Source organism: Chenopodium album, chromosome 18 (assembly GCF_948465745.1).
Source record: "Chenopodium album chromosome 18, dcCheAlbu1.1, whole genome shotgun sequence".
Classification (NCBI taxonomy): Eukaryota; Viridiplantae; Streptophyta; class Magnoliopsida; order Caryophyllales; family Amaranthaceae; genus Chenopodium; species Chenopodium album.
The window spans coordinates 16,263,064-16,289,309 of record NC_137851.1 but is presented as its reverse complement, the minus strand read 5'-3'; the positions used below and the strand labels follow the sequence as shown (position 1 = coordinate 16,289,309).

Here is a 26,246-nt window from a genome sequence, read left to right as displayed (position 1 = left end):
GATTGATGTGGAGCAATGATAAAACACTCCGAGGGATCAGGCTTTCAAGTCCGAAAGATTATGTGTAAAGGCCGTTTTGATATTTATGAATTTTGATTATATAGGAAGGTAATTTTGGAATAAAAACACTTCAAAGTTTTGAACTTCGTCATTAATGCGCTAGAGAGATTATAAACGGGCGAAAGAGAGAATATTTTAAGAAGCATACTACAATAATGGTATGGTAGCATAACAAATGAGTAAACACCATAGTTAGTTAGTTATGTAATAGAAAATATGCATGGTTGAAGTTTGCTGAGAAGCTAGGCAATGTTTGTCTCACTTTTAAACTACTCTTTCAAATTCACTTTAAAAACTAATTATAATCTCTCTTTTAAAAATGTGGTTTTGATGCGTTTACGGTAAACTAATTATAATCTCTCTTTTAAACTACTCTTTCATTTTCACAATAGAAGAGAAATCCTTGTACTCTACCCATCAAGTTTGTTTGATGTGATCTTTACCATTAACTTATGGAGTTTAGTTATTGGTATATTTTGTTCTTGTAAATCAAGGATAATTATTTATCTTATCCCAAAAGCAACAACATTTAAAAGGAGGTAATATATGTAAAGAGAAGTTTGGTAGACCAAACCTCGTATATATGTGCAAAGCAACATACAAAGTGTAATACGAATATTATACTTCATATTACAAGTCTCCAAGAGTTTAGTCTTGTAGGCATCCTCTCAAAAAAAAAAAAAAAAAAAAAAAAAAAAGACCATCAATGAAACTATGAGGTTATAAAATTTCTTGCATTTTTAATATACATAAGACTATTTTTGGCGTCATTATAAAAGGAAGATATAAATTTGTAGATATATGATTAATTCTTGTCTAAATGATGTACATAGGTTAAAAGGTGATCTATCAACACCCTATAAAAATATACAAGTCAAAATACCGTTTACATGTAAGATTTTTGTGACGATATTCTTAACTTTATCCATTCAAGAGGAACCATAGCTACATCCCAAAGAAATTTGGAACCGTCATGAAGTAGATTAGAATTGCTTGTACGTTTTAACATTAAGTGGATTTATTGTAAAGAGAGAGGAGTGAGAGGACTATAGAAAAAGAGTGGAAACAATCCCAATGCAACACGTTCTAAACTTTTAACCCATATTGCTAATGACTACTGGTGAGCAAATTGGGTATTCGGTTAAAATTTTAGGATTTGGACCCGGATTTAGTTGGGACCGGATCTTAAAATTCGAAACCAGAATTAGAACCGATACAACCGGGTTCTAATATTTAGGAATTGGAATTGGTTCCACCAAGTCCCACTTATATACATATTTGCTAATATAAAGTACAAATTATAATATTTTTTGGTTTATTTTCATTTTTAGCGTTTAATACTTATATTTTTATTTGCATTTAGCTATTTTATTTATATTAGATATTAATATTATTTATTTTTATATTACTAATTAGATACATTCAACATATATTTTTTTTATAAATTTATTTAGTTCAATATATGTTGGGTAACCAGGTACCCAACCGGTTCCGGTTCCAAAAATTGAGAATCGAAATTGAAACTGGTTGCAGCCGGGTCCTTAATTTATTACCCAGAATTGGAACCACCGGGTCCAATTCCGATTCCATACCCGCCGATTCTTAACCGGTTCCGGTTTTGGTTCTCACCCCTAATAATGACCATCGGACCATTGCTTTAATCTGATTGTTCTTTCTTTATTTATGTTAATGTTATTATGTAAAACTGTGATTTTTAATTTTTTTTTCCCTATTAAGATTTCATAAACTACATTCGTTTCATGGTGTAGGGAATATTTCAAGCATCCCACACTTGAGCCCCACTGTAATCATATACTTAACCATGGTGGCGTCCAAAGGGAAGGAAGCTAGAGCAAAAGAGTCGCCAACAAGTTTTAGGAACTTGTAAACCGTTCACAGGGTGAAGGTTACACCCCTTCACAATCCATGAGATTGCTAACTCCATAGTGGTCTGGAACCATGACTGGATATTCGGAGATGAAGGTACAAATCCAACCTAAAAGATATTGAACCTGCCCTAAAAATAGGCCTCTACTTTATTCTTCTCATATTCATGTGCGCTTTCTAACTAACATACAATCAATATATTAATCCTAAACATGTTTAATCTATGTTGATTGAATATTAATGCACAAACAAATCTATTATTGGCGATTACTTGAATTAAAATCACATTAGCCTAAATAAGATTATTAATTATCTTATTAAGTGTGATTACAAGTACAAATTCTCTTTAAACCTGCAAGAGAGGGTGTGATCAAGCAATAACAATAAATAATATCAAGCAACAATAATAATAATAATCATCATAATCAAAATAATAATATCATCAAAGCATAATAATATTAGCAAGATCCTAGGCATGATACTAACAAGATTAATAACAATTCCTAGCATGTCACTAAATAATAAAAATCAAAGCTTTATCCCTAACATGATACTAACATGGTAGAAGAAATAGGAAACAACCTAAACATGATACTAGAAAACAATAAAGACATCCTAACATGATACTAAAAATTAATATAATATAAGCATGCTTTCTAAAGAAATAGAGCAATAAAACTATTTACTTTGTTGCCTCGTATCTCTTTCCTTCAAAATAATACACACGTTAGTAAATTCAAGGAAAATATTAAATCAAACAACACAATGCTTCTGTTTTGAGAGTGATTGTTTTGCTACAGATCGGAGGTACTGTCTTAATTATTTTTGCAAACCAAAATCATCAGATATATCCTACTAGCTAGTTCAAGGAATTTATTTCAAGTAAAATCTGATTCATAACTATACAATGTTTGCGAAAAATGATCACTAACCTAGACAATGTAGTATAGAAAATTATCTAATGGGATTCAAGCTGCAACAGATTGATCGTCTCCATGATCATTGAGATTCAAAGCGTGCAACAACTTTGGTCATTATCCCCTTTAATTTTTTTAGATCATATATGAACTCAGTTATGAATCTGATCATTAATGTAATGAATCTAACGAAATCATTGAGGTTAGTGAATCTATGAAGTTAAAACTAGTCTGAAATCTATTAAGTTTAAACCTGGTCTGAAATTTAATTTAAAATATAGTGTATTCAGATTTTTAAATAAGATAATTAATGTTCTTTTGTTCTCTATAATATGTTTAAGTGTTTGATTTTCTTTTTTCATAGATGCTGATGATAAGTGGTCCCATTCCGCTAATTGAGGTCTGGAATAACAATGGAGTTAAATATGTTGTGAACTTTAATGAGTTATGTCAACCGATTCGGAAAGGTGGGCATATATTGGTCCAATTCCTTGGTAGCATTGTAAAGGAGGAGCGTTATTACCCGCTTTCAGAAAAGACTTGGCATGAGTTAGACGCGTCCTTTAAGGGGGACATCAGTAAATTAATAAGGGTATGTATACCTTTCATCTTTACTAAAAGTTGTGTTCTTATTAATAGTTATTTATGGAATTATATATTTTTGTAAAGGATCACTTTGTGATCCCCAATGAGGAGAAGTATTACACCCAAGCTCTACAGCGTGTTGATAAAGTTTGTAGGGGTTATAAACATGATCTTAAGAAACGATACTTCAAACCAGCTGAAAAATCAATAAGAGAAATTTGTGATAGTCCCCCAAATGGAGTTAGCAAGAGTAATTGGGTTAACTTGGTCAAGTATTGGAATTCCGAGAAAGGGAAAGCAAGTTTCAAACAATAGAGCAATCGTAAATAAATCATATTTTTTGGTTCATATATTTTCTATCTTAAATATTAAAGGTTTCATGAATCGTTGTAGGAATTGTCTTAGATCGGAAAAGAAGCACGAGCATCTCTGAACCAAATTCATAATTCTGGTGGTACAAGTTTTGCAAATAGATGTGCTGATTATGAATGATTTATTTTACCCTTTGATTGACAAGATCATGTATATTGATGCATAAATTGTTGTTGGAGTTTTCAGCAAAAATATATACCTTATGTAAATATATATCTCTACGCATTATAACTAATATGAAGATGAGCACAGAGAAGAAATGAGCCTATATGAACTTTGGCAACAATGTTATAGAAGGAAGGATGGGACTTTTTTTGAAGGCACGAATACAGAAGAGTTTCTGGTATTAGTTCTTCCTGTTTGTTTAGCTTCTAGTTTTAGTTCATTTTACTAGCATCATATATTTTTTGAATTTGTTTTGTCGGAAGATGTTAAGGCTAAGGCTGAAAGCTTAAAGCTAGCAGATCCTTCTAGTTCTAAGTTGCGTATAGACATAGAGAATGAAGCTTTTGAAGCTACACTATGTGTTGGACAAATTCCAGAAAAACCAATAGGCTATGGATTTGGAGTTCGAAAAGAAGACGTTCATGGTGTGCGTGGTGTACTTAGTAAAGAAGGGATTGGGAAAGGAACAAGAGTGGTAGAATTGGACAACATGACAGTGGAGGTGTCAAATTTGAAATAAGAAAATAAGGAACTTCATAAGCAAAATGAAGAGATAAAAGAAAAGTGTGATGAGAATACAAAACTACTAAAAACAATGACAACACTATTTTCACAAGTTTTAGAATCGTTTTGTAGTGGAGAAGGTTCGTCACAACTTTTAGATGCTGCACAACTAGCCTTACGTATGGCTAACCCTCAGGTAATATAGTGAATTCATTCCTCCCTTCCTTGTTCTTATGACTTTAGCAATCAAAGCTTATTTTTTTTACTTTGGTGTGGTGAATTCCTTGCCACAAAATCACTGTCATTTTCTTGTTGTTGGTGTTGTACTTATTTCAATGTGTTAAGAACTTAATAAAAATAAAGCAGGAAGTAGTAGTATATGCTTGGGACAGTGAGTAGGAGGTGGAGTAGGTGAGGCAATCAACGCTTTTCTGTAATGCAGATCATTAGGGAGCAGGGAGTAGTGTAGACGAGGTAGTTGAGCTCATAAATGTGATTTGGGGCTTCCTAATTAGAAGATAAATATGATAATCATATCACATTATAGTTGGTTAATTCTAAACATTGAGATCTGAAAATAGTTTGGTATATATAAATGCATTGAACAGAAAAAAAAGCTGAGAACAGGCGGTCACATGACTCTTGTTATTATCCCAGTTTGTGTCTAGAATTTGTATGCTTCAGTAGGGTTGGGTTCTGCTGCTAGATGGCTGCCACCGCTTGCAGGATCTGTGTCAGTGAATGTAGATGCGGCTTTGTTGGGGAGTTGGGTTGTGGTTTGGGTGCTGTTGTGAAGGACAAGGAAGGGGTTGTCAAGGCAGTAGGGGTGCAGCAGAGTAGTGCTAATTGGGAGGTAAGGGTGGCAGAAGCAAAAGCTGTGATGTGTGGGCTTCGGCTTGCTGCAGACTTTGGGGTGCGAGAGGTAATCATTGAGAGCTATTGTTTTGTAAATAATTTGAGAGTGGTTGTTTTGAGAGTGATTGTTTTGCTGCAGACCTGAGGTAATGTCTTAATTATTTTTGCAAAACCAAAATCATCAGGTCTAATATATCCTACCAGCCGGTTCCAAGAATTTATTTCAAGTAAAATCTAATTCATAACTATACAATGTTTGCGAAAAATGATCACTAACCTAGACAATGTAGTATAGAAAATTATCTAATGGGATTCAAGCTGCAGCAGATTGATCGTCTCCATGATCATTGAGATTCAAAGCGTGCAGCAACTTTGGCCATTAGCCCCTTTAATTTTTTTATTATTTTTTTTCTAAAAAATTTGCACTGTTATTTTATATGTATTAATTAGTTTGTGGGAGTTATGTTTGTTCTCTTTACTTACCCTCCTGCTAATTTCTTCGACATATATGCTGCTGAAATTCCAAACATTGCACCTTAGCCCTTTGATGTTCAGCTTCATTCAAGTAGCTCATTTTGCTAACATCGGCTTTTGAACTATATCTTCTATCCCTTCCAACTATTGAAGTCTATCATATATACTTATCCTAAGTTTGCTTTATATTATAGTTTATATGCTTGTAAGTTAAACTGAAATCACCTAGAATGGCTGCTTAAGTGCTCTAAGTGTCTATCTTTTGCTCTGATGGTTGTTGTCATCAGTAACTCTATGATCTAATATATATTATCTCTCATTTGTGTTAAAAAAGTGGGAGTTATGTTTGTTATGCAATGTATAGAAAATTACTTACATTTTTTAATATCAATTTCAGGTGTCTAATGACTCCGTAGACCATGGAGGCGGAAGATATGAATCAAGAGATGCTTAGCTCGTTTAACCATTGACTCAGATTAGGAAACTTGTAATTATATTAATTGGCTAGATTTGAATGGTTTTGGAGATGACCATTTAGATTCAACAGGTTGAAGATCATATATTTTAGCTTGGAGGTTGTCTTTTGAATTCTGAAATTAGCTAAGAATAATTATGTAGTAGTTCAAACATATTATTTGATAAGCTTTACTTTAAATGTTATGGTACGGTGTATTATAATTATTTTAGACTATATATTTTGGACGTACTATTATTATTATATTACCTAGCCTCTTAATTTGTGTATTATTTTTTTCAAATTGCAAATTCAGATTGGTATTTATACATATTGAAACATTCCATTGTCCTAATATAGAATTTTAGAAAAGAAAGGAACTCAAATTCTCAACGTTTTTTAACGTCCATCTAATATCCCTCCAAAACTTGCTATGAGCCGCGAAAATAAAACTGCCTACATTAAACTGCGTCGACAAACAAATACTTCGACAGTTAAAAGTGTCGATGATCTCGATTTAGACAGGAAAAAGTGTCGATGATCTCGATTTAGACAGGACGCCTTAAAGCGTCGAGAATTCTCGACGGGCCTAAATCTTGACGCTTTACCAAAGCGTCGAGAAAATTAGGAAAAAAAGCGTCGAGTTTGAGCGGGTTTTGTAGTAGTGAAATAATTGAAATAGGGATTTGGGACCAAACCCTCAGAAATTATCAACCTTTCACGTCTAGGGCAAAGGCAACTTCGAACTTGGCTAGGTGTGTCTAGAACTCGTGAATGCGGTATGGTGTTTGTAAAAAGGCTAGGCTAGAAAAAAGGAGAAAGAATAAGCTATTGCTTAAGAGAGAGAAGAGAATAGAATTAGATGATTGTTGATTATTGTGAATGATTTTTGATGATTTAAAAACGGAGAATATCGACCCTATTTATAGAGAAAATAGTCCGAAAACGATAGAAAAAAGTCAGAATTCGAATCAGAATAAAATTGGTTTTGTTGCGGAGCGACAAAGTCCAGCGCGGCGCGACAGAGCTATTGCTGTGCGAAAGACTTGTCGTGGCGCACCAGCTTTGTCGTTTCGCGATGGTTCACGCGTTTTCTAAAATCCATACGAAATCCTTAATTTAATTAAATTCGATTAATTAAAGTCCGTACTTATCTTTTAAAACCAAAATTAATCTTTTTTAAACACTTGTTTTAATCCAAATAGAATTCTTTAATTTCATAAAAGATATAATTATTAATCCTAATCCCATTAGAACTCAAAATAACCTTCTAGATTATTCTAGAAGATTAAAATCAATCCTAATAATTTTAGGAATATTAATTAATGGGCCCTCCACTAGATCATTGGGCCATAAAACCATTTTAGGCTCAATTTAGTACTTTGACCATAACTTCCTCATTATTCATCGGAATTGGGCTTATAATATATCGTTGGAAAGCTCTTTTCGATCCCCATCCAACTACACCATTATCGGACCTTTATTATGGACCAACCTAAATTGGACTGAACATTTTCATAAATAGAGTTCATTTTGAAAACATAAAGAAGATATTTTATTAAAACGACCGCATCACAAGACTTTCCACACTTTCACTTCGTTCAATAATCAAGTGACGTGAAAGGTACTCATCGCTGGGTTTGGTTTTTGGGGAGACACAATTAGGTGTCTACACATGGTATTTGCAACGGTTATATATTTTCTACTTTTATTTAATATCAAATCGCTACAAATAATATGAAATCGAGTTTCAGTTTTACAAGCATTATATAATGTACTTTTGAATGTATTTTGGACTTGAATTAATATATACACGGTGCATACAATAATGTCTTGCAACAATGTTATTAGGTGGATTTACAAATATGTCCATGAACTTTTCATGGACTTTTAACACTTTTCTCATTAGTTTGTTTATTAATTTTCTTATGCTTTTGCTTTAATTAATTTTTGTCAAATTTCTTACATTACAATATTTACACCTTTTTTTTTCTCTCTTACTCTATTTCTAATTTTTTTTTTTTTTACACCCACCTTTTCACTCTCTCCCTCTCTTACTTATTACACATTTTTCACCTCAACATTTCTCTCCAATTGCCTAAATTTTCGAAAGAATATTAGATGTTAGGAACATAGAAATAAATGTATTACAAGTACTGATTTTCTCATGTTTGACATTTTAAAAGTAACGAATTGTTGTTTGTCTCGTTATCCAACCAACAACTTTAAGTCAAGGCTCCTATTTAAAAGTGCTACAAGCAATTTTGTGTGACTCTGAGCAAAACATGGGTTTTAATCTCTGAAAATGTAAATGAACGTAACTACCTAAACTCATTAAATTAATTACTTTTTGTTTGAACTATCATCTTTTGTAAAGCTAAGGACTTATGAGAACCTAGCTCTAAAATCATGTATATTGTATAAATCTTTATTTGAGATTATTGTAATGTTCTATTCTACATGTTTTGCGAGCTCTTTACAGTAGAAGAAAAGGTGTTGTGTCAATTGTACAAGATTGAACAAGCTTAATTGGTAAATTTAAGGAAGTGAAACAATACCTGATACAAGTACAAATTACATCTATATCAATGCTTATGTAGCTTTTTACGTCGTCCCAAACAAAAAAGGTACACCTATACGGCTATACCTCCCTTCAGGCCTTCACACCCTTAAGTTCGGACGGATTGGCAAACACTAGAGCGACTTCTATGATTAATGATATCCTCAAATCTCAAGTCATGCACTTACACTTGCAACCATTTAGGTAAATCTTTGTATTATGAGGTATATACTATTATTTTCTTATAAAATAAGTATGTACCATCACTATACAAATAGTGGCAATATTTTTTTAGTACCAACTTTGTTTTTATATGGCATATATGTGTGGAATGTTACTTGGGAAAGTAAGTGGGTATAAGCAGACTCGTCTTAGTTTATAGTTGGGGGGGGGGGGGGGGGGGTATGAAAATTAAAGGCCATACTCGTCATGGGATTCAATGATTCATGGGTAGTGGGTGGTGATGAATTTGAAATATTACCCACTCAGCATCCACGTACTCACCCGCTTTATTATTATTATTATTATTATTATTATTATTATTATTATACCCACTTGGGTGCGTGGGTATAGATGTTAGATATACGCGTACCCGCTTTGGGTAGTGAGTACGTAGGTGGTAGCATTTGCTCACTCGTTTGTCATTTGCCCAGGTATGAATTTCCTCTTCTCTCTCATATGTCATCTTCATTTCCTCTTTTATACATCAATTAGTTTTTCTTTTTTTTTTTTTGCTCTTCCATGGCAAAAGGAAAAAAGGGGAAAACACTTGGGAAGGAATTTATGTTCTCTGTCGAAAAAATCTATAAAACTAGGTAAATCAACTAATTTGAACTTGATACTATAATTGGCCAACCAAATTTAGGGGGTTTTTTTTCGAACCAAAACTATTTCAATTACAAAGAAATTGAAGACAAAACCTGCAAACATTTATCTTACCTGGTGAAAAAAGTACTTAACTGAAATAAGATGGATTGAATTTGTTCAAAAATTTTGAATAGAGAATAGGTTCGGGTAGGTCGCTCTCTTCTCTCTCCTCCTTCCTCTCTCCAAAACCCTAGCCTCCATTGTTGAATTTTGAAGGGGTTTCCATAAGTTTTAACCGGTGAAAAGCCCCAATTCTTGTTTCTTTAAATTTTTTTTAGGTTTATAATAATGCTTCCTCCTTTTAGGAGGAACTTTTCTCCCTCGAAAGAAGGGTTTCCGATCTCCTTTGAAAGACAAGGGTTTCTCGACCTCCTTTGAAAGACAAGGTTTATCTCCTCTTTTCGGGGGAGAAATTTCTTAGTTTTGAATCCATGATATCAGATCTAATGGATTGTTGTAAAATTATTTCGTTGGTGAAAAAATTATCAAGTTTTGGAATATAGACAGATGAATCAGAAGGAAAACATCCTGACGATTACAAAGGATCGTTAGATTGTCTCTCCAACAAGGCTGTATTTTCTAGCGATATAAGAAGGAGATGCTCCACAGTGCAAGATCTACTTGACAATCGTAGTTTTTATGAAGGAAAATTTTATTTGATTCAATATCTTATGTATTTGTTAACGTCGAATCTATATTGTAGATGTCGTATGACTTTTAATTAATGAAATATTTTGCTATTAAAAAAAAGAATGGGTTTGGGTTGGGAACCCATGATCTTGAGGAGAGGGCAAGAATTTGGGGGGAAATCTGGGGAAAAAAGGGGATTGGAGGGAAAACGTGTAAAAAAAGAAACGGGACTGTCATGTGACGCCAACGCAGGAGCAAAAAGTCAATCGCCGGATTTTGACCTCAAGGTCCCCCCAATCAACAATATAGACTTATGAGATCCTTTTAGACCACTTTATATATATAAGGACTTTCCAAACAAAATAGTGAACATATGTAACACCCTAGAAATTCCTTTCTTTTAAAATACCTGTTTTGCACTGTTTAAAAATTTAAATAGGAAAATCTAAAATATTACCGCCACCGTGAAAACGGCTAAGGCAACTATCAAAGACACACAGCGGAAGACTCTCCTTTAAAACATTTTAAAACGACTCAACTTAAAAAGTCAACCAATCAAAAGCAAAGTCAAACCAAAGTAAAATAAAGTCACACCTACAAGTTGGAACCATTGTAGGCCCTTAACAAAACCAATTCAATTTAAAAACCTTTACGTTAGTCTCGCAACAGAAATATCATAATTATGGAAACTAGCATGATTCGCTCTTCACTCATGCCCATCATGAATATGCTTCATCACCTGAAAAGCTTCTCTCTACTTGTTTCCATTACTCTCCATTAAAAATGGGTCATCATAGGGCCAAGGTAAAGACAAGGCCAACAAACACATAAACACACAATCAGCAAAGCTGAGTACATAAGCGTAATTAAACACACTAACATGCATTTACCTATCAACACACAAATTACCTTGTTGCACCTGTTTATTAAGCACACAACATTCAACAAAACTTTTCACCTAAGTTACTAATTAATTTATTTAGTTTTGATTACGCATCGAACGGGTTACTCCCCTAACCTACCCTAATAAAGGGGTACTAACACAGGAGCTAACCGTTCCAGTATAAAAGAACCACTCGTAAGTGGCGGAATTCCTGCGCATAATAAAAAAAGGAATGTACAGCGTCCTGTACTCCAGTAGAAGTTATGGTTAGATATAAAACCCCATAACTTCCCCCATATGTTCACACTCAAGGTATATATGTTCCAAGAGTTTTGGTGAGTAATCTCTTTCACTTTACGTTCTTTACAATTTATTAAACTTGGTGATAACTCTCAAATCATAACAACATCAAACATCATGATTATTCAAACAATTAAACACTTTAATTTAATTCTTGAATAATTAGTGACCACATAATATTTAATGTTGAACCCTTTTTAAATCTACCTCGGTATCAAAGATACCTTAAATGCCTAATGCGCTAAAAATCCTATCCCTCGGTGTTAAAAACACCTTAAGTGCACTAAGGTACCAACATATAATTTATTCCTCGTGTACATAGACACTTATATAGCTCCTTTCTCATGTTTATAGCATCAATAAAAATTATATGATCCTTAATAAAATTCTCTTTATATATTCCAATCCAAATTAAAAATTCAGTTTAATTAAACATGCTTTCAATCATGCCATACATAAAAGTGTGATTCATATTCAACATTCCAAACTATTATTTTCCAACCATTAATCCATCACAAATAAATCATGCTTTATAATTCAATCACCAATAACAACCAAATCACAATTTCCATTCCAAATCTAGCATGATACTACTTGTATTCAATTAATCACATCTAGCATGCTACTACATCATCAAAAATATGCCAAGTACGCGAACGTACCTTGTATACAATCTTAATATCGCCACGACTAATAGAAATCACTCACTTCAAACTCTCCTACAATTTAAAATAATAATAGAGTATTAAAATCCACTCTACACAAATTTCTAGCAATATATACTCTTATTAAACCTCTCATAATTGAATTAAAATAAGCTGAAATTATATTTAAAACATCATACTTTAATCCCAATTAATGGGTAATTAAAATTCCTTAAAGGAACTTGATTTTTAATGTACTACCAAAAATTCCAGCAATATATTTATATAAAAACTTCTTGTAATTAAGCTTTAAAACACTTAAATCAAAGGTTTAAACCACCCAAATCATAATCCTTCAATAAAAAATAATTTATGAATCTAGGGTTTCAAAATTAGGGCTTTTTAATTAAAATTAAAATCTGAAAATTAAATTACATTCTACTTATAATCAAAAATCATAATATTAACACAAAACCCTTAATTTATAATTAGATCTAAGGTTTAAACAAGATTTAATTTATTTTTTTTTCGAAGGGGAGAAGAAGCAGCCGGACAGCAGGCCGCCGCCACTACTGGTCACCGCCGCTGCCTGCTGGTGCTGCTGGTGGCCGGCGGCCCACCGGTGGTGGTGGTGGCCGGCGGTGGTGCAAGCCGAAAAGGGGAAGGGGAAAAAGAAAGAAAAAGAAAAGAAAAAAAAATAAAGGAGAAGGGAGAGAAAGTTTACCTTGGGTTTTCTCCACTCTGGGCAAAGTTCAATTTGCCCAAGTGTTGAATATTTATACCCCTTTCTCTAGAAACCCTTCTTACCTAAACTTTCCCTTTTTACTCTTTCCTAATCCCTTTCCTAATAAAACTTTACTAAAATAAAACTTTCCTAAATTAAACCCCAACTTTAATAAAATAATTAATTAAATAAACTTTCCTTTTATAAAATATTTCCAAACTTATTAAAAATAAATAATTAAAATACCTTAAATAAAACATTTCAAATTATTTAAATTTTTCACAAAATACTTATTTTAAATAAAATACGTATAAAAATACGGGGTATTACAACATATATGTCCCTTCTAGACAAATTTTCCTTAATTAAATAAATTAGAACTTTTCTGGATATGTAATACTCTCTGTATCCTAAATTACTTGCCCCATAGCATTTTGCACAAGATTTCGTGCAAGTGGAAATGTAGAGGATATAATGATAAAAAAGTACAGAAAAAAATGGATTATTGATGAGTGTGATTGTGCTATTAATTAGGGCGGAGTTATGAGCAAATACAAAGTATATTACATTTGTTTATGAAATTTCAACCCGCTCATTATATATTCTTCTACGTGTGAAGTCTTGGAAAAAGAATTGAGCGGGCGTTTTAAAAAAAAATGCGAAGAAATAACAATATGTTTGGATAGAGAAAAATGGAGTGAAAGGAAAAGAAGAGAAAATGAGAGCATCCACAATGCATGTAAATAGGTATTTTCTGGTAATTTTTAAATATTTTGGAGCTAGTAGCTTACCATTGTGAGCTATAAGAGTTGTAGCTTTGGTGAAACTACACAGTTCTACAAAGTTATGTAGTTTCACTTCACCCAAAGTATGTATTGTCCACTTTAGATGAATAAGTTGTTTGTCATTTCCTTTTTTGCATTTATTTGCTCTCTTTTAAAAAAAATAAAATTGCAAAAGATAATACGGAGTAGCTTGCCATTATGGAGGTTGCTGCTTACCGGTGTGTTTGGATAAGGAAATGGGAAATAAAGAAAGGGGAGGGATGTGAAGGGGAGGGAAGAAAGATGAGTTTTCCTTCCAAATCTCTCCATTGTTGGAGAGATCAATTTTTTATAATTTAATCTTTCCTTTTCTCTCCCCTCCAATTCCCTGCCTTTTTCATCTGTTATCCAAATGAAAGATAATTCATCCCTTCATTTCCCTTCCCTTCCTTTCCCCCCATTCCTTCAATCTAAACAAAGTGTAAATGATGCAAGTAATTTGATGTGGCAACCCAAAGCTACAAAGGATGTAGTTTTTTAAGGTGGATGCTATGAGGGATGCATAATCCTATGTTTAGATATTAAATGCAAGGAGGGAAGGGGAGGGAATTAATTAGAAGATCCTAGAGGTGATCATTGGGCGGGCCGGCGGGTCGGGCCGAAGCTTAAAAAATAAGCCCACTTCTCAGGTCGGGCCAAGCTTCGGGATGAAATTTTTGTGCCCAAACCCACCCAAAGTGGTACAGGATGTGCCGGCTTTTCGGGCCATTTTCAGGCCGGGCCTAAAAAATCAACTAAATATGTAGAAAAAAAAAAAAGCGCATCCCCAAAACCGCCCCCAAAATAATATTCGGGCTCGGCTAATTTTGATCACCTCTAGAAGATCAATTTCTCTTCCCCTTTTATAAACCAAATTCCTCCAATGTCAAAGAGATTATGAAGGAAAATGAAATTAAAGGTCACCTTCTCGCTCTCCTAACCTCCCTTTTCCCTCCATTATTGTTATTCAAACAGTGTGGAAATGAATAAAGTAAGAAAGATGGTGTAATGATGGATGGGTGTATCAAATAAAGTGGATAAAGCAAGAGACGATGAATGAATTATTGTAAATAGTGTGGGATGAGTTCTAAAAACTCATAGCGGAAAGCCGAAATTTTTAGAAACGATCAAACGAGAGTATCAAAGATGTGCATTAGACATTGTGAACAATAACTTATTTAGTGGACAAAAAATGGACGCGAAAGTATCTTTTGTTGCTTGATAATATGAATTATGAATATAGTGAATACCCTTGTGAGGATCTCTTATCCTCTCCCATCACTTAGCAAAACTAGGCCAAAAAAAACTTGAGCATTAAGGTCTGATCAAGGTCACTCTCCTTACCGGAAAAATAAAAAGTACAGAGTATACAGTAGATGATAATTTGAGGTAGTCTGTTGATCTCTGGGGTGCAAAATGACACTTTTTGTACAAATCACAACCCCACAGCCCACAGCAGGAAACTATATGAAAAAAGAAATGTTGCAGTTGAAGAATTATGTACTGCATATATGCCTTTTGTTTTTTTTAGAGCGTACGGAGTGCTTTGAAGATTATGAAAACCCAGATTTACTCATTTTGTATTAGTCTGCAGAATCCCTCTTAAGAGTACTGACAGTTAACTTCGTCTGAAGGCCTGAAGCTCAGAGCCCTTGATTATCTCTATATACAACTCTGTCTGTACAATCTGTAGTCTCGACACACTCAACATGAATCTTTTCTGCTTAGATTAACCTTTCGCGGTGAAACCCATTAGCAGTATTACTGGGGATCGCGTTGTAGAAAGATCCCATAAAAGGCAATCCATGAAAGCTTGAAAATTGTCAGAAGATTTGACACCAAAACTAGTTAAAGCAGCACACCTTTTAAGGAGAAGCTTATTTCCAGAGGCAACCCAGGGGGCTACCATGTTTAAAAGTAGTGAACACGGCTCAAAATAAGGAACCATGAAAACACAAAGGAAAACATGTCTTCCTACAGTCTAGACGAAACAGAATCAATGAGGTTTGACAGGATTTCGCACCTCATGCAGTCGTTAATTAAAAAAAAAAAAAAAAAAAAAAAAGAAAAGAAAAAAGAAAAGAAAATAAGGCAAATTGAAATCTTTTACATATCTGGACAGCTAACACTAATATGGGCATAAATGATCTCGCCTGCAGCTTCTGTAATGAGTCGTGTTAGCTCTCAGCATACTTTCCTTTGGTTTCTCGCTCTTGGCGCACGAATTGTCCACGAACACGGGGTCTTTGATCTGCCAACTTCTTTCTGCTTTGATATCGCACCTAAAGTCATAAGAAAGCACTAATCAAAATGCTGTTGCTTGATAATTAAATCATGGCTTGTGAGTTATGACAGCAAAGCTTCAGGCAAATGTAAGTACAAATTACAAACCAGAAAACTAATATTCACATCTTAATATAGTTGTTGCATGAATAAATAAACAATGTGAGTCCCTAGAATACGCTCTTCATATTTGTGTACTATTTATACTTCTAAAACTCAGCTTCGAATATGATGCTTTAGAACAAACGGCATGACCATAATAGATGTCCAAGTATAAATACAATGGACATAATTAGTAGTGTTACCTTTTTGTCAAAGCATCTTTCTTTACGCTTCAATCGAAATTTGTTCAAGGCAGCTTCTCGTTGCGCTGATCGGTTTTGATCTACACCAACACCACTACCACTTCCACTACCACTACCACTTCCATTATCAACACCATCCTTTGCAGTTATCCCACTATCATTGACCTTGTTCGACCCTTCAGCATTTACAACAGCACTACTTCCATTACTCCCATGATTACTTCCGCTGGCACTCCCGTTTAAACTGCCATTGGTAACATTTGCTTCAGTTGGCACTCTAGAAGCATTTGAGGAGGACCCACATTGCAGGGTGCTTTTCGACATATCATCTTGAGGTGGAACCTTCTGTAGTTGCTGTACACTATGACAATTATGATGATGATAGTCATGGAGGTGTTGGGTCTTGAGTTGCTGATCACCCATCTCATTTTCTTGCAGCAGAGCAGTATTTAATGGTCCACCAGTGGTCTTACCACTTTGCACTGGCTGAAACACAGATGATTGTTGAGAACCATGGACTGTTGATTTTGCAGGTGTTTTATCAGTGGCCATAACAGGCTTTGCGAAAGATCTATTAGTAGTAGAGCCCATGTTGTTATTGTTACTGCTGCTATTCGAAATTTGGTTAGGAGGGTCAGAATTGGATTGCTTTGCTGCTTCTGAACTGTTGTTTGGTGGAGAGCAACTACCAACATTACCAGTTTGACCCTGGTTACCAGTTGAGCCTGTATTGTACCTACAATAAATTCATAAATTAAACGTTGTCCATAAATTTGAATAATATGCAGAGAAAGGTAGGCGTGCCAGGCCCAGATTTCACTTGTACTGATCAAAATATAATTGAATTTCAAATTCCTACTTCTCTAGCACACATTACCTGGTGAAGGCTGAAAGCTGCGAATGCCTGAGGACATTCTGGTCCAAGACATTATTACTTGTGTCTGCAATATCACCCACCCTCTTCAGACTGAGCTCAAGGGAAGGCAAGTCCTCATCATAGTTCATGACTTTGTCTTTGTTTTTGGATATTTCAGAAAGAACAGGTGGTGCATCAGATACTAAATTTCCTCTAAGATGTTCTTCATTGCTGATGGCTTCTCCAGGCAAGTTCATAGCCTGAGTATTTCGTTCACCTTTAGGTTTTTCATTGTTGATTTCTAGATTTTCCTCATCAAAATTCTGACCATCATTTTTCAGGTTCAGGTCTAACTGTGAAGTTTGGAATTTCTCAGCAGCAGTTGATAGGGTCAACTTTCTGTTTGGTCCATTAAGCGTAGAATCTGTATTTCTAGGCACACCAATCTCCAAGTCTTTTCCCATCGGAACATTGTCTGATATAGGTGGACACTAGGTCATTGGATGGTTCAAATGCACAGAGTATATTAACTTTTAGCAAATGCAGTAGAAAATACCAAGTTGATTATCCTGTTCATCATGCTCTTGCATGGCTCCAGGCATCCAGCTGCTGGCATATGCCTCAGGCATTGGATAAATAACCTGAGCACAAGTGCTATCAGGTGGATCAGTTCCTTGGTCCCAAGCTGATGGCCGTTGGGGGCTGTCAACTTCTGCAGCCCTTTTTGTCCATGAACTCTAATTGACCCAAAAAGAGAAAGGGGAAAATTTAGAAAAATTAAGTTTTTAAGAAAAGGTAGGAAAGAAGGCAATAAGGTTGGTAACTTCTAACAGACTAACACCAATTAATATGCACATAGGCAATATTGAGACTATAAACTAAAATGTGTGTGAAGTGCACAAAAACATGTGAGACAATGATGTGGGAAAGATCTGTAAAAGAAGAACTAATCCATATTCTTGCACTGCAATATTTTGGTTTTGAAGCAGAGACAAACAAGTTATGGACAATGATTTACATAAAGTCCAAGCAAACACATAAAATGCAAAGGAAAAATAAGTCGGCTTGTATTTAAGCAAAGCACGCCAATACCACTAAGGGTCAAAAGAACAAAGACAGGAAACTCAAGGAAACCATACCCCAAAAAAAAAAAAAAAAAAAAAAAAAAAAAAAAAAAAAAAAATGTTATAATGAATGAGAAAACCTTTCAAAGGATAGGTTTAATTATTACATAAGCAACAAGTGAGTTCATCCATTACAAAGGAAGTTCAAGCCAATACACCACTTAAGTCGGTCAAACATGCCAATGAAACAAAACCCAAGAATGCGGAACTTCAAGTCAAATATACATCTTTTTTTTGGGTGTTTATAGAGCCACAAGAGCGGGTAATGAGAATCGATCCCAGGATCCCCTGAAACCGGGAGGGAAGCTCTAACAAACTGAGCTATCCCTCACTCTCAAGTAAAATATATAATGAAAGTACATGCACTTATTTCACCTCTAAAATAAATCCTTTTCCTACAAAAAATTATTTGTTTATTTTTTTACAACCAAAGGAACCTTATTCTAAACACCATCAATCAGGCCAAGTTTAAAATTTAGAAAATTTGTAGTTGCTGAAGTGGACCATTACAAAGTAATGGATTTTGCAATGACAAATTGTATTTTTTTGTATATTGTTATTGTGATGCCATGCAATATTTGATTAAGAAAGTTCCTATAGAATATTAGAATGTCCAAATCTAGCTTCTAGGGGAGAAAGGGGGGAGGGGGTGGCCTTAACATGAATAACACCTGACTGATCTGGGTGATTTCAGATATACTTAGTAGAGGGAGTGATGGATGACAATCAGGTTCACAGATGACCAGCCTTATATCACTTAAGTGTACATCCTAAACCTAAAGAATAGAAGGGACATGAAAAAAGAATCTCAATGATCCTCGTTTAAGCTAAGGCAGAAACCAACCAAAAATATAATTTAAGATGATGAACAGAAAGCAGATAGGCCTGTCAACAATTCTCAGATGAAACAGAAAATTGCTTATCCTTAGACACCTGTTGCCAGATTAATGACTAATATGCCATAATGGGCAAAATAGATGATACTCAGGACCTAAAGGTTATAAAAAAATCAACGCAGAGATAAAAGGCAATCATACAGATAGGCAGGGCTAGCAAGCTATGGGGAAATTTGCATGTCTACATCAGCCTACTTAAGCTTCCTGTGAATCCTGACAGTACACTACTAGAATGAAAGTGTTTTCAATAGATTAAATAAGTTACACATGCAAACAATTTGCCAGGTTTAACCTACATGCATCAGCCAGAAGATGATAGATTGAGTCTGAAAGAATTTCCAACCAAGGTACGTAAAACCTAATGTCTATTATTAGAATTTACCAGTTGAACTTCCAAAGACAAATATTTTTGGAACTCTGTTCGGCACAAGCTTCAGCCCCAAATTGAAAGTTTTATACAAAAATGGTGCTCATCCATATTTTCCCAAGTACCTATGTTACCCTACACTTCCAACGAGACACTTCGACCATCTTGTAATACATGTATAGAGAGAACGTGTCAAGGGAGAGGGAAAGAGGAGAAATTATGCGATACATGCTTATAAATGTGCCTGAGATTGTATGTATAACAAGAATTAGCAAAAACAAATCAATCTAAAATGTGTGTATATGCTTGCTACATGAAAAGTGCATGCACAAGTCTTCTAGATCAAGAAAAAATTTCATGAGTGCTGTGTCCCCGCACCTGTGTCCTACACTTTTATGGACAGTGTCCTTGTGTCTGAATTTTTGTGTCCTGAAGTGTGTCTGACACTTGCATATGTACCCACCCAACACTTATACCCATGTCTGAGTAACATAGATAACAGGGAAATTAGGATGAATATCTTCCACTTACTAAGTACATACTTCCTCCATTCCCTTAAAATTGCAACAGTTGGACACCATGTTTGCTAACACACAACTTTGACCATTAATGTCTTTAATATTAGTAAAGATTTTAACATATTGTGATTTAAAAAAATTACATGCAGACTAATCCAACAACATTTTAAAGAATAAAAATAACATTTATTTCTATGATCTTATTTATAATTATTAAAACATGTTGTCAAAGTTAATATGTGTACATGTAAAAATCAAACCGCTGCAATTTTAAGAAGTAGAGGAAGTATCACCATAGCTTCCTAGTAAATATTGAAATGACATTCAAATGAGACCAGTTCAGTACAAAATGCAGACTACCTATCAGCTACTAATGCTAAAGCCTGAGATCATTTAGGCTGAAGCAGGAAGCACTTCAGTAACAAAACAACAATAGAGAGGGAAGTAGACAGCCTCTGGAAACCAACGAAATATCGCAAATTCAGTGTGTTTCAATATATTAGCATAATTACCAATTACTACAACATAGTATCACAAACACAGAAGCAAGGAGAAGAAAATGCAGCTAACTTCCAAACACACACAGCTCAGTCTATTCACATACTTGAATCTACAAAAACATGTAGCATAAATTTACACACACCAAAGTCATAAGTAAATCAAGTGCCGAGAAATCCATAAAGATTCACATTTAATCTTCACAGATTTACAAGCAACCACCATAAAAAAATTAATCACATTATTCACATAATTCAAAAATGTTATTTTACTTTAATATTACGGGTCATGTTACCTGAGTACCACTCCCATTGTCGCTTCCATTTCTAGCTTGTAAGCCAATACTTCTGTTGTCATCTTCATCATCACTGCCAGTGTCATCGTTTGACTCTTCGGCACATTTGGCTCCTACAGATTTTTCGTTTCGTATGAAGCTTTCACCCCCACTACCACTAGACTAAGAAAAGAACAAAAACATGAAACAAATTAATGAAAGAAACACCAATACATACTGATAACAAAATGTATTAGAAACATATCAATTTTTTATAGGGGGGAAAAATGATGTATAAAACAGCTGAAAGTTTTTATTCTACATTTTAAACAGAAAGGCAGTAACCATCATGCAGAGTTTTATATTTCCATTTTTGTTACAGCCTCCAAAAATTGAATGAATGATATGTCAACCAATATGACATCAAATTCAAAGCAAGCTGGGAAGATTAAAAATTACTTACATAGTGACACCTCCTCCATATATGCTGCCAAAGGTTTTTAAGTTCATTTTTCCTTATCGGCTTCATCAGAAAGTCAGCAGCACCCTTGGACAAGCATCTAACGACTAGACCCATTGAATCAAGAGATGACATCACTGCAAACAAAAGCATGAACAATTAAACATCTAAACCTAAATAAAGAAAGAACAAAACATACACATAGAAAGATCAGAAAAGCACAAATCAGATATAGAACATACAACAAAGACTACAAGTAACTAGAACTTACTAATAACTGGAGTATTATGGCAGCTTGTGTGACTCATTATCTTGGACAGAAGACCAATACCAGATAGTCCAGACGTGACAACCTCGGTCAAGACTAGGTCAATCTGATTGTTTAAATCTTCTAAGATTTTCCATGCTTCTATACCACTTGACACAGCTGTGACTGCAAAAGTTCAAACCATGAGTTCATCATCAAATGAAAACAAAGGAGTAGAAAAACACACAAACTGAATTTGCTTTACCTTTTTTTTAATGATATCAAAATATAATATTACAAATATATTCAAATTCAAGCACTACTTCACTACAAGAAATCAATGTAATTGGTAAAAGAACCATATACAAGCCTTTCAGATAGCCTTATTTTCGCAGAGAACTAGTAACTTAAATCTTCTAATAATCTTCAGCGATTGCATTTAGCAATAGACACAGTTTCTTCCTCCCTAAACTGACTATGAAATAAATATTATGACATTCCTAATTAAGGACACAACAATAACCTTTGAAAGCTTGATTGTGAAGAAAGATCAAACAAAACCAGCTAAAAAGGTACAAATTGAGCAGGATGTATACAGAGGCAAGACAAGAATTCCAAACCCAGTTCTGCAAACCTTCGTCAGTCAGAAAATAATACACAGCCAATGCCCAAAAGTACAAAATTCAAAAACCCTCAAGCCTTATAGAGTGCTTATTGTCGTAAGGATCCACCTTCATTGCTAAGTCCTAATTTCAATCCCATTAATTGTCAATACTCATAGCTTGTAGGCTGTCCCACACCCCCCCCCCCCCCCCCCCCACATAAGACAATCCTGTTACGTGACAGGGCTTATCCATAAATAGCATGTACAAGTCGAAAGTCTGCCTCACGTTTGACAATTTTTTTAGCTAACCCCAGCACCCCATCCCCCTGTTCCCAAACACCCTCCAAAAGAAGGTTGGAGAAAGAGAAACATAATGACGATATAAATTACATGGGGTGGAGGGTCGGACTCACAGCCATGTCTTAGGAAGCAGAACAGGAACTGACAGGTGTCACTGTACAGATGAGGATATGTACTTCTGAACTTCTTACTCTTCACGCTAATTGGGATTTGGGAACCTTGTCAAAGGCATTGGTGTGATACTATGGTACCACATACCATGATAAAATAGGACAAAAAAGTTCATACTTTTTATGACACAAGTTCTAAATTGTACTAAACTTATATTCTGACCATTCAAATTAAATTATACTCCATTGATCTATTGCAAATGTTAGTAGCTTTTGACAATTGACACAAAAATATTCAGATTAATCATTTAAATTTCGGTATACAAGGTACTATTTAGCCCTGGACTTTCCTCTAGATTCAATACCCTTGATTTCTTCCAATCTCGTTTTCCCTGTAAATCATATAATTCCTACCCTTATTCTTTCTCTACCCTAACTTTAAGAATTCATTAAATGATACACAACAGGATAATGGTAAATAAAATAAAAATGAATACAAAAAACAAACCCTAGATATAGGAACTAAATAGCTTTTACTTAAAGGCAACATCATTCATAAAATAAATTATTTTTTAAAAAAAAAAAAAAAAAAAAAAAAACAAAAACCCTATATGTAAATTTGAGAATATTAAAATAAAGTTAAAATGATAATTCTATGATAGTTAGGCCAGGACAGATGATTATAATTTGAGCTCCCTTTATTTCTTTTATTTAATTTAATTATGTTGGAGGCTAATTCCCAAGCGGCCATGCCTTTTGATTCCAATATTATCTACATAGTTCTACTAGATCCCTTCCCTATCCAACTTTCCTCTATCTAATTAAATTTGCGGACTTACAACAAATATATTGGAGAAGCAAATCAACACCGTAGGAGGAGCAAAATTTTGGAGTATTAAAAATACAAACGTAAAAGAAAACAAAAGACCCAACGCATGAACAATGCATGAAATTTTAAAAGGATAACACCTAGTTCAAATAAATCAAAATTTATTCAGCCAAAAGCCCTTTAAATTGGAGTGTAGAACCTCACCCTCATAGCTGCAGTTCTGTAGCAAAGCAGTAACAACATGACGAGTTGAGTCATCACTTTCTACAAGCAAAACTTTGGGGTTACCAACAGGAAGAAACTTGTCCCAACGAACTCGCCCTTGAACTTGTGATTGAGACCTGTGAGTCACCACAGGAAGCTGAACAGAACTCACAGAGCGCCTACTGTTTGCATCCTCACCATCATCGATAATTCTCAATTCATCCTCCTCGGAAAGCCCCTGCCCTTCACCTGCAACCCCACCCCTACCTTCTCTTTTCTCAGCTTCTTTGTATTGATTAAGCTCTGCCACCACCTTAACTCCACCGTAACCATTTTCATTTTTGTGAATGAACCTCATCAACCAGACTCAAAATGATCAATTACAATTATGCAAAAGAATCCATTCTCCAACTTTAATCCAACATGTTTATAAAATAACCCCTGCATCTTCGAACAGAACACACCTTCGACATACGAAAATCCCTTTAATTACCCCTATTTAGATCGCCAAAAAAAGGAAAGTTAATATCATCATACATACCCTTAAAAAACCTAACAAATCCACAAAATTAACACTGATTCCCTTCTCCAAACTCATAAAGTCAATCAGAATCCAAATCCAATTTAAATTAAAATCAACCACAACAAAAACCATATAAACACATATCCAAATTCTCAATTTCCCACCTACAATATCAACTTATCTAAAACTTACAAAAATAATCAAAATCCCACATAAAACAACACAAAATCAGCAAACAATAACTGTTTTACATAATTTCGATTTTCGAAAGCGAAATCAAAGAAATGACATACCATCTAAAAACCCCTGTTAAGCTCAGCTCAGCAAGATGAATCCATACCTACAAACCCTGCAGAAAGTTTCAGTAACCCATAAAAAAAAAAACCCCAAATCAAACTAAAAATTGAATCTTTATTCACTAGAGAAAAAAATCACAAACCAGTTTAGGGTTCTTGTTCTTCACTCTTTTTTCAGACAGCTAAAGTGATATAATAAAATACTAAAATAGAGGAGAAATTATATTTACTTGTTTGGAAAATACCCAAGAAAAAAAAAAAAAAATAGTCCCCAAAGTTTAATCTTTATAATAAAAATTCGAACTTGAACTAGACTCGATTTTTTTTTATATATATCTTTTTGAATATTTTATAATAATGAATGAATGGGTGTCCTGTAAAAGAAATAGCTACTACCAAAGAAGCAGATCAGAAGATAGTATATATATTGAAAAATGTTTATTAATATTGAAAAAAATTAAATATAAAAAAATATAAAAAGAAATGCTGACGTGGAGGAGTGTGGGGTAAAATGAGATGCCATGTAGGATGACACGAAGGATAACTTTGCTGATTTGGAAAATTGAGATCTAAAGCTGTACTCTAAGAAGGTTGAGAGGAGGATCTAAATTGATCTTGGTAAATCAGATCTACGACACGTGGCGTCTTATGGAGAGAGTTAAAGGTTTTGTTGTAAATCTTTTATATTTTGTTTTGTTGTAAAATCTTTTTATATTTTCTTATTTTTCTAATTAATTTTTTGGGGACAAAAAGGTGACCAGTGAGATGCTTTTTCTTTATATTTTTGTTGACCATTTTACCCTTTTGCTTTAAATTTGATCCCTTTTACGGCCCCCTACCTCCACGTCAGCATCAAAAATAATGGGCCCATGACCCATGGGGTAAAAGCGTGGGAGCTTGCCAACTTGGGAAGGGATCAAAGTAAGAGGTTTTTTTTTTTTTTTTTTTTTTTTTTTTTTTTTTTTTTTTTTTTTTCCTCTCTTTACCCTTTATTTTTAGGCAAAGGTGTCCACTCTACACTCAAATCAAACGGAAGATATAAAAGGGTATAAAATTGTGTACGAGATGAAATTGTATCTAGGTACTCCTTTCTTTCTTAATGAAATTGTGTATGAGATAAAGTTGTATTTTTATTTCTTATGCTATTAATAGCATCATAATGACGTTATTTAACAACATAAAATAATAATAATTCGCCATAATATAATTTTTAGGCACAAAAGTTTAGTATAACTTTGTTTTGCTTCAATTTAATGTTGTTACAAAATATTTTGGAGGAAATTGAATTTATAAAACTATATATATATATATATATATATATATATATATATATATATATATATATATATATATATAAGGTAATCAAACGATTGATTTCATTTTACGCTTTAATTTCGTGATCAAGGCCCAATATTATAGTCGGTGAAGTCAAGTTTATTTTTAACATAATAAAAAAACACAATATGAATTGTGAAAATTGGATGTACAAACATGAATTTAAATTCACAAATGGTGAGTGTGAAAAGGTGCAAACACATAGGAAAATTTATTTGAGGTTGCAAGAATTTATTTGAGCAAATGAAAACTAAATTATTAGGTGTTGTTGATCCATCATGTCCACGGGAAATTAAAGAGGATATACATAAAATTTGTTAATCTAGTGATCGAATTGTAAATAAAAGCAACATGTATTGCTGACTCATCACTCACTCATTTGATGAGTCGCCATCACCTTGCTTCATCTTCCCCGATGAAAACAAGATTCATCGTCCTCTTTAGCGAAACCCATTTGCCACCACCGATCTTCTCATTTTCTCATAGAAACTCATCATCGCCAACACCGATCATCGCAGCATGGAGGACACAAT

At 34.1% G+C, this 26,246-nt stretch overlaps 1 protein-coding gene across 1 annotated transcript; it reads right to left on the bottom strand.

The window, feature by feature from the left end:
* Nucleotides 1-15,529: 15,529 nt before the first annotated feature.
* LOC145591574 (two-component response regulator-like PRR37) lies at nt 15,530-24,753 on the bottom strand. The gene is made up of 10 exons (XM_081648074.1): nt 24,522-24,753; nt 24,376-24,431; nt 23,560-24,054; nt 21,537-21,698; nt 21,269-21,402; nt 20,827-20,988; nt 17,685-17,865; nt 17,150-17,603; nt 16,273-17,008; nt 15,530-15,966 (listed from the first exon to the last, which is right to left on the bottom strand). The coding sequence occupies exons 3-10, from the start codon at nt 23,915-23,917 to the stop codon at nt 15,862-15,864; spliced, it is 2,292 nt and encodes a 763-aa protein (XP_081504200.1). The 5' UTR covers nt 23,918-24,054; nt 24,376-24,431; nt 24,522-24,753; the 3' UTR covers nt 15,530-15,861.
* Nucleotides 24,754-26,246: the final 1,493 nt, after the last annotated feature.

Coding starts and splice junctions, on each gene's coding strand:
- LOC145591574 (XM_081648074.1), bottom strand. CDS start 23,917: ATGAGGTTCATTCACAAAAATGAAAATGGTTACGGTGGAGTTAAGGTG. Junction 21,403..21,536: donor CCATAATACTCCAGTTATTA/GTAAGTTCTAGT, acceptor TTTTGTTTGCAG/TGATGTCATCTCTTGATTCA. Junction 20,989..21,268: donor TATGGAGGAGGTGTCACTAT/GTAAGTAATTTT, acceptor TTCTTTTCTTAG/TCTAGTGGTAGTGGGGGTGA.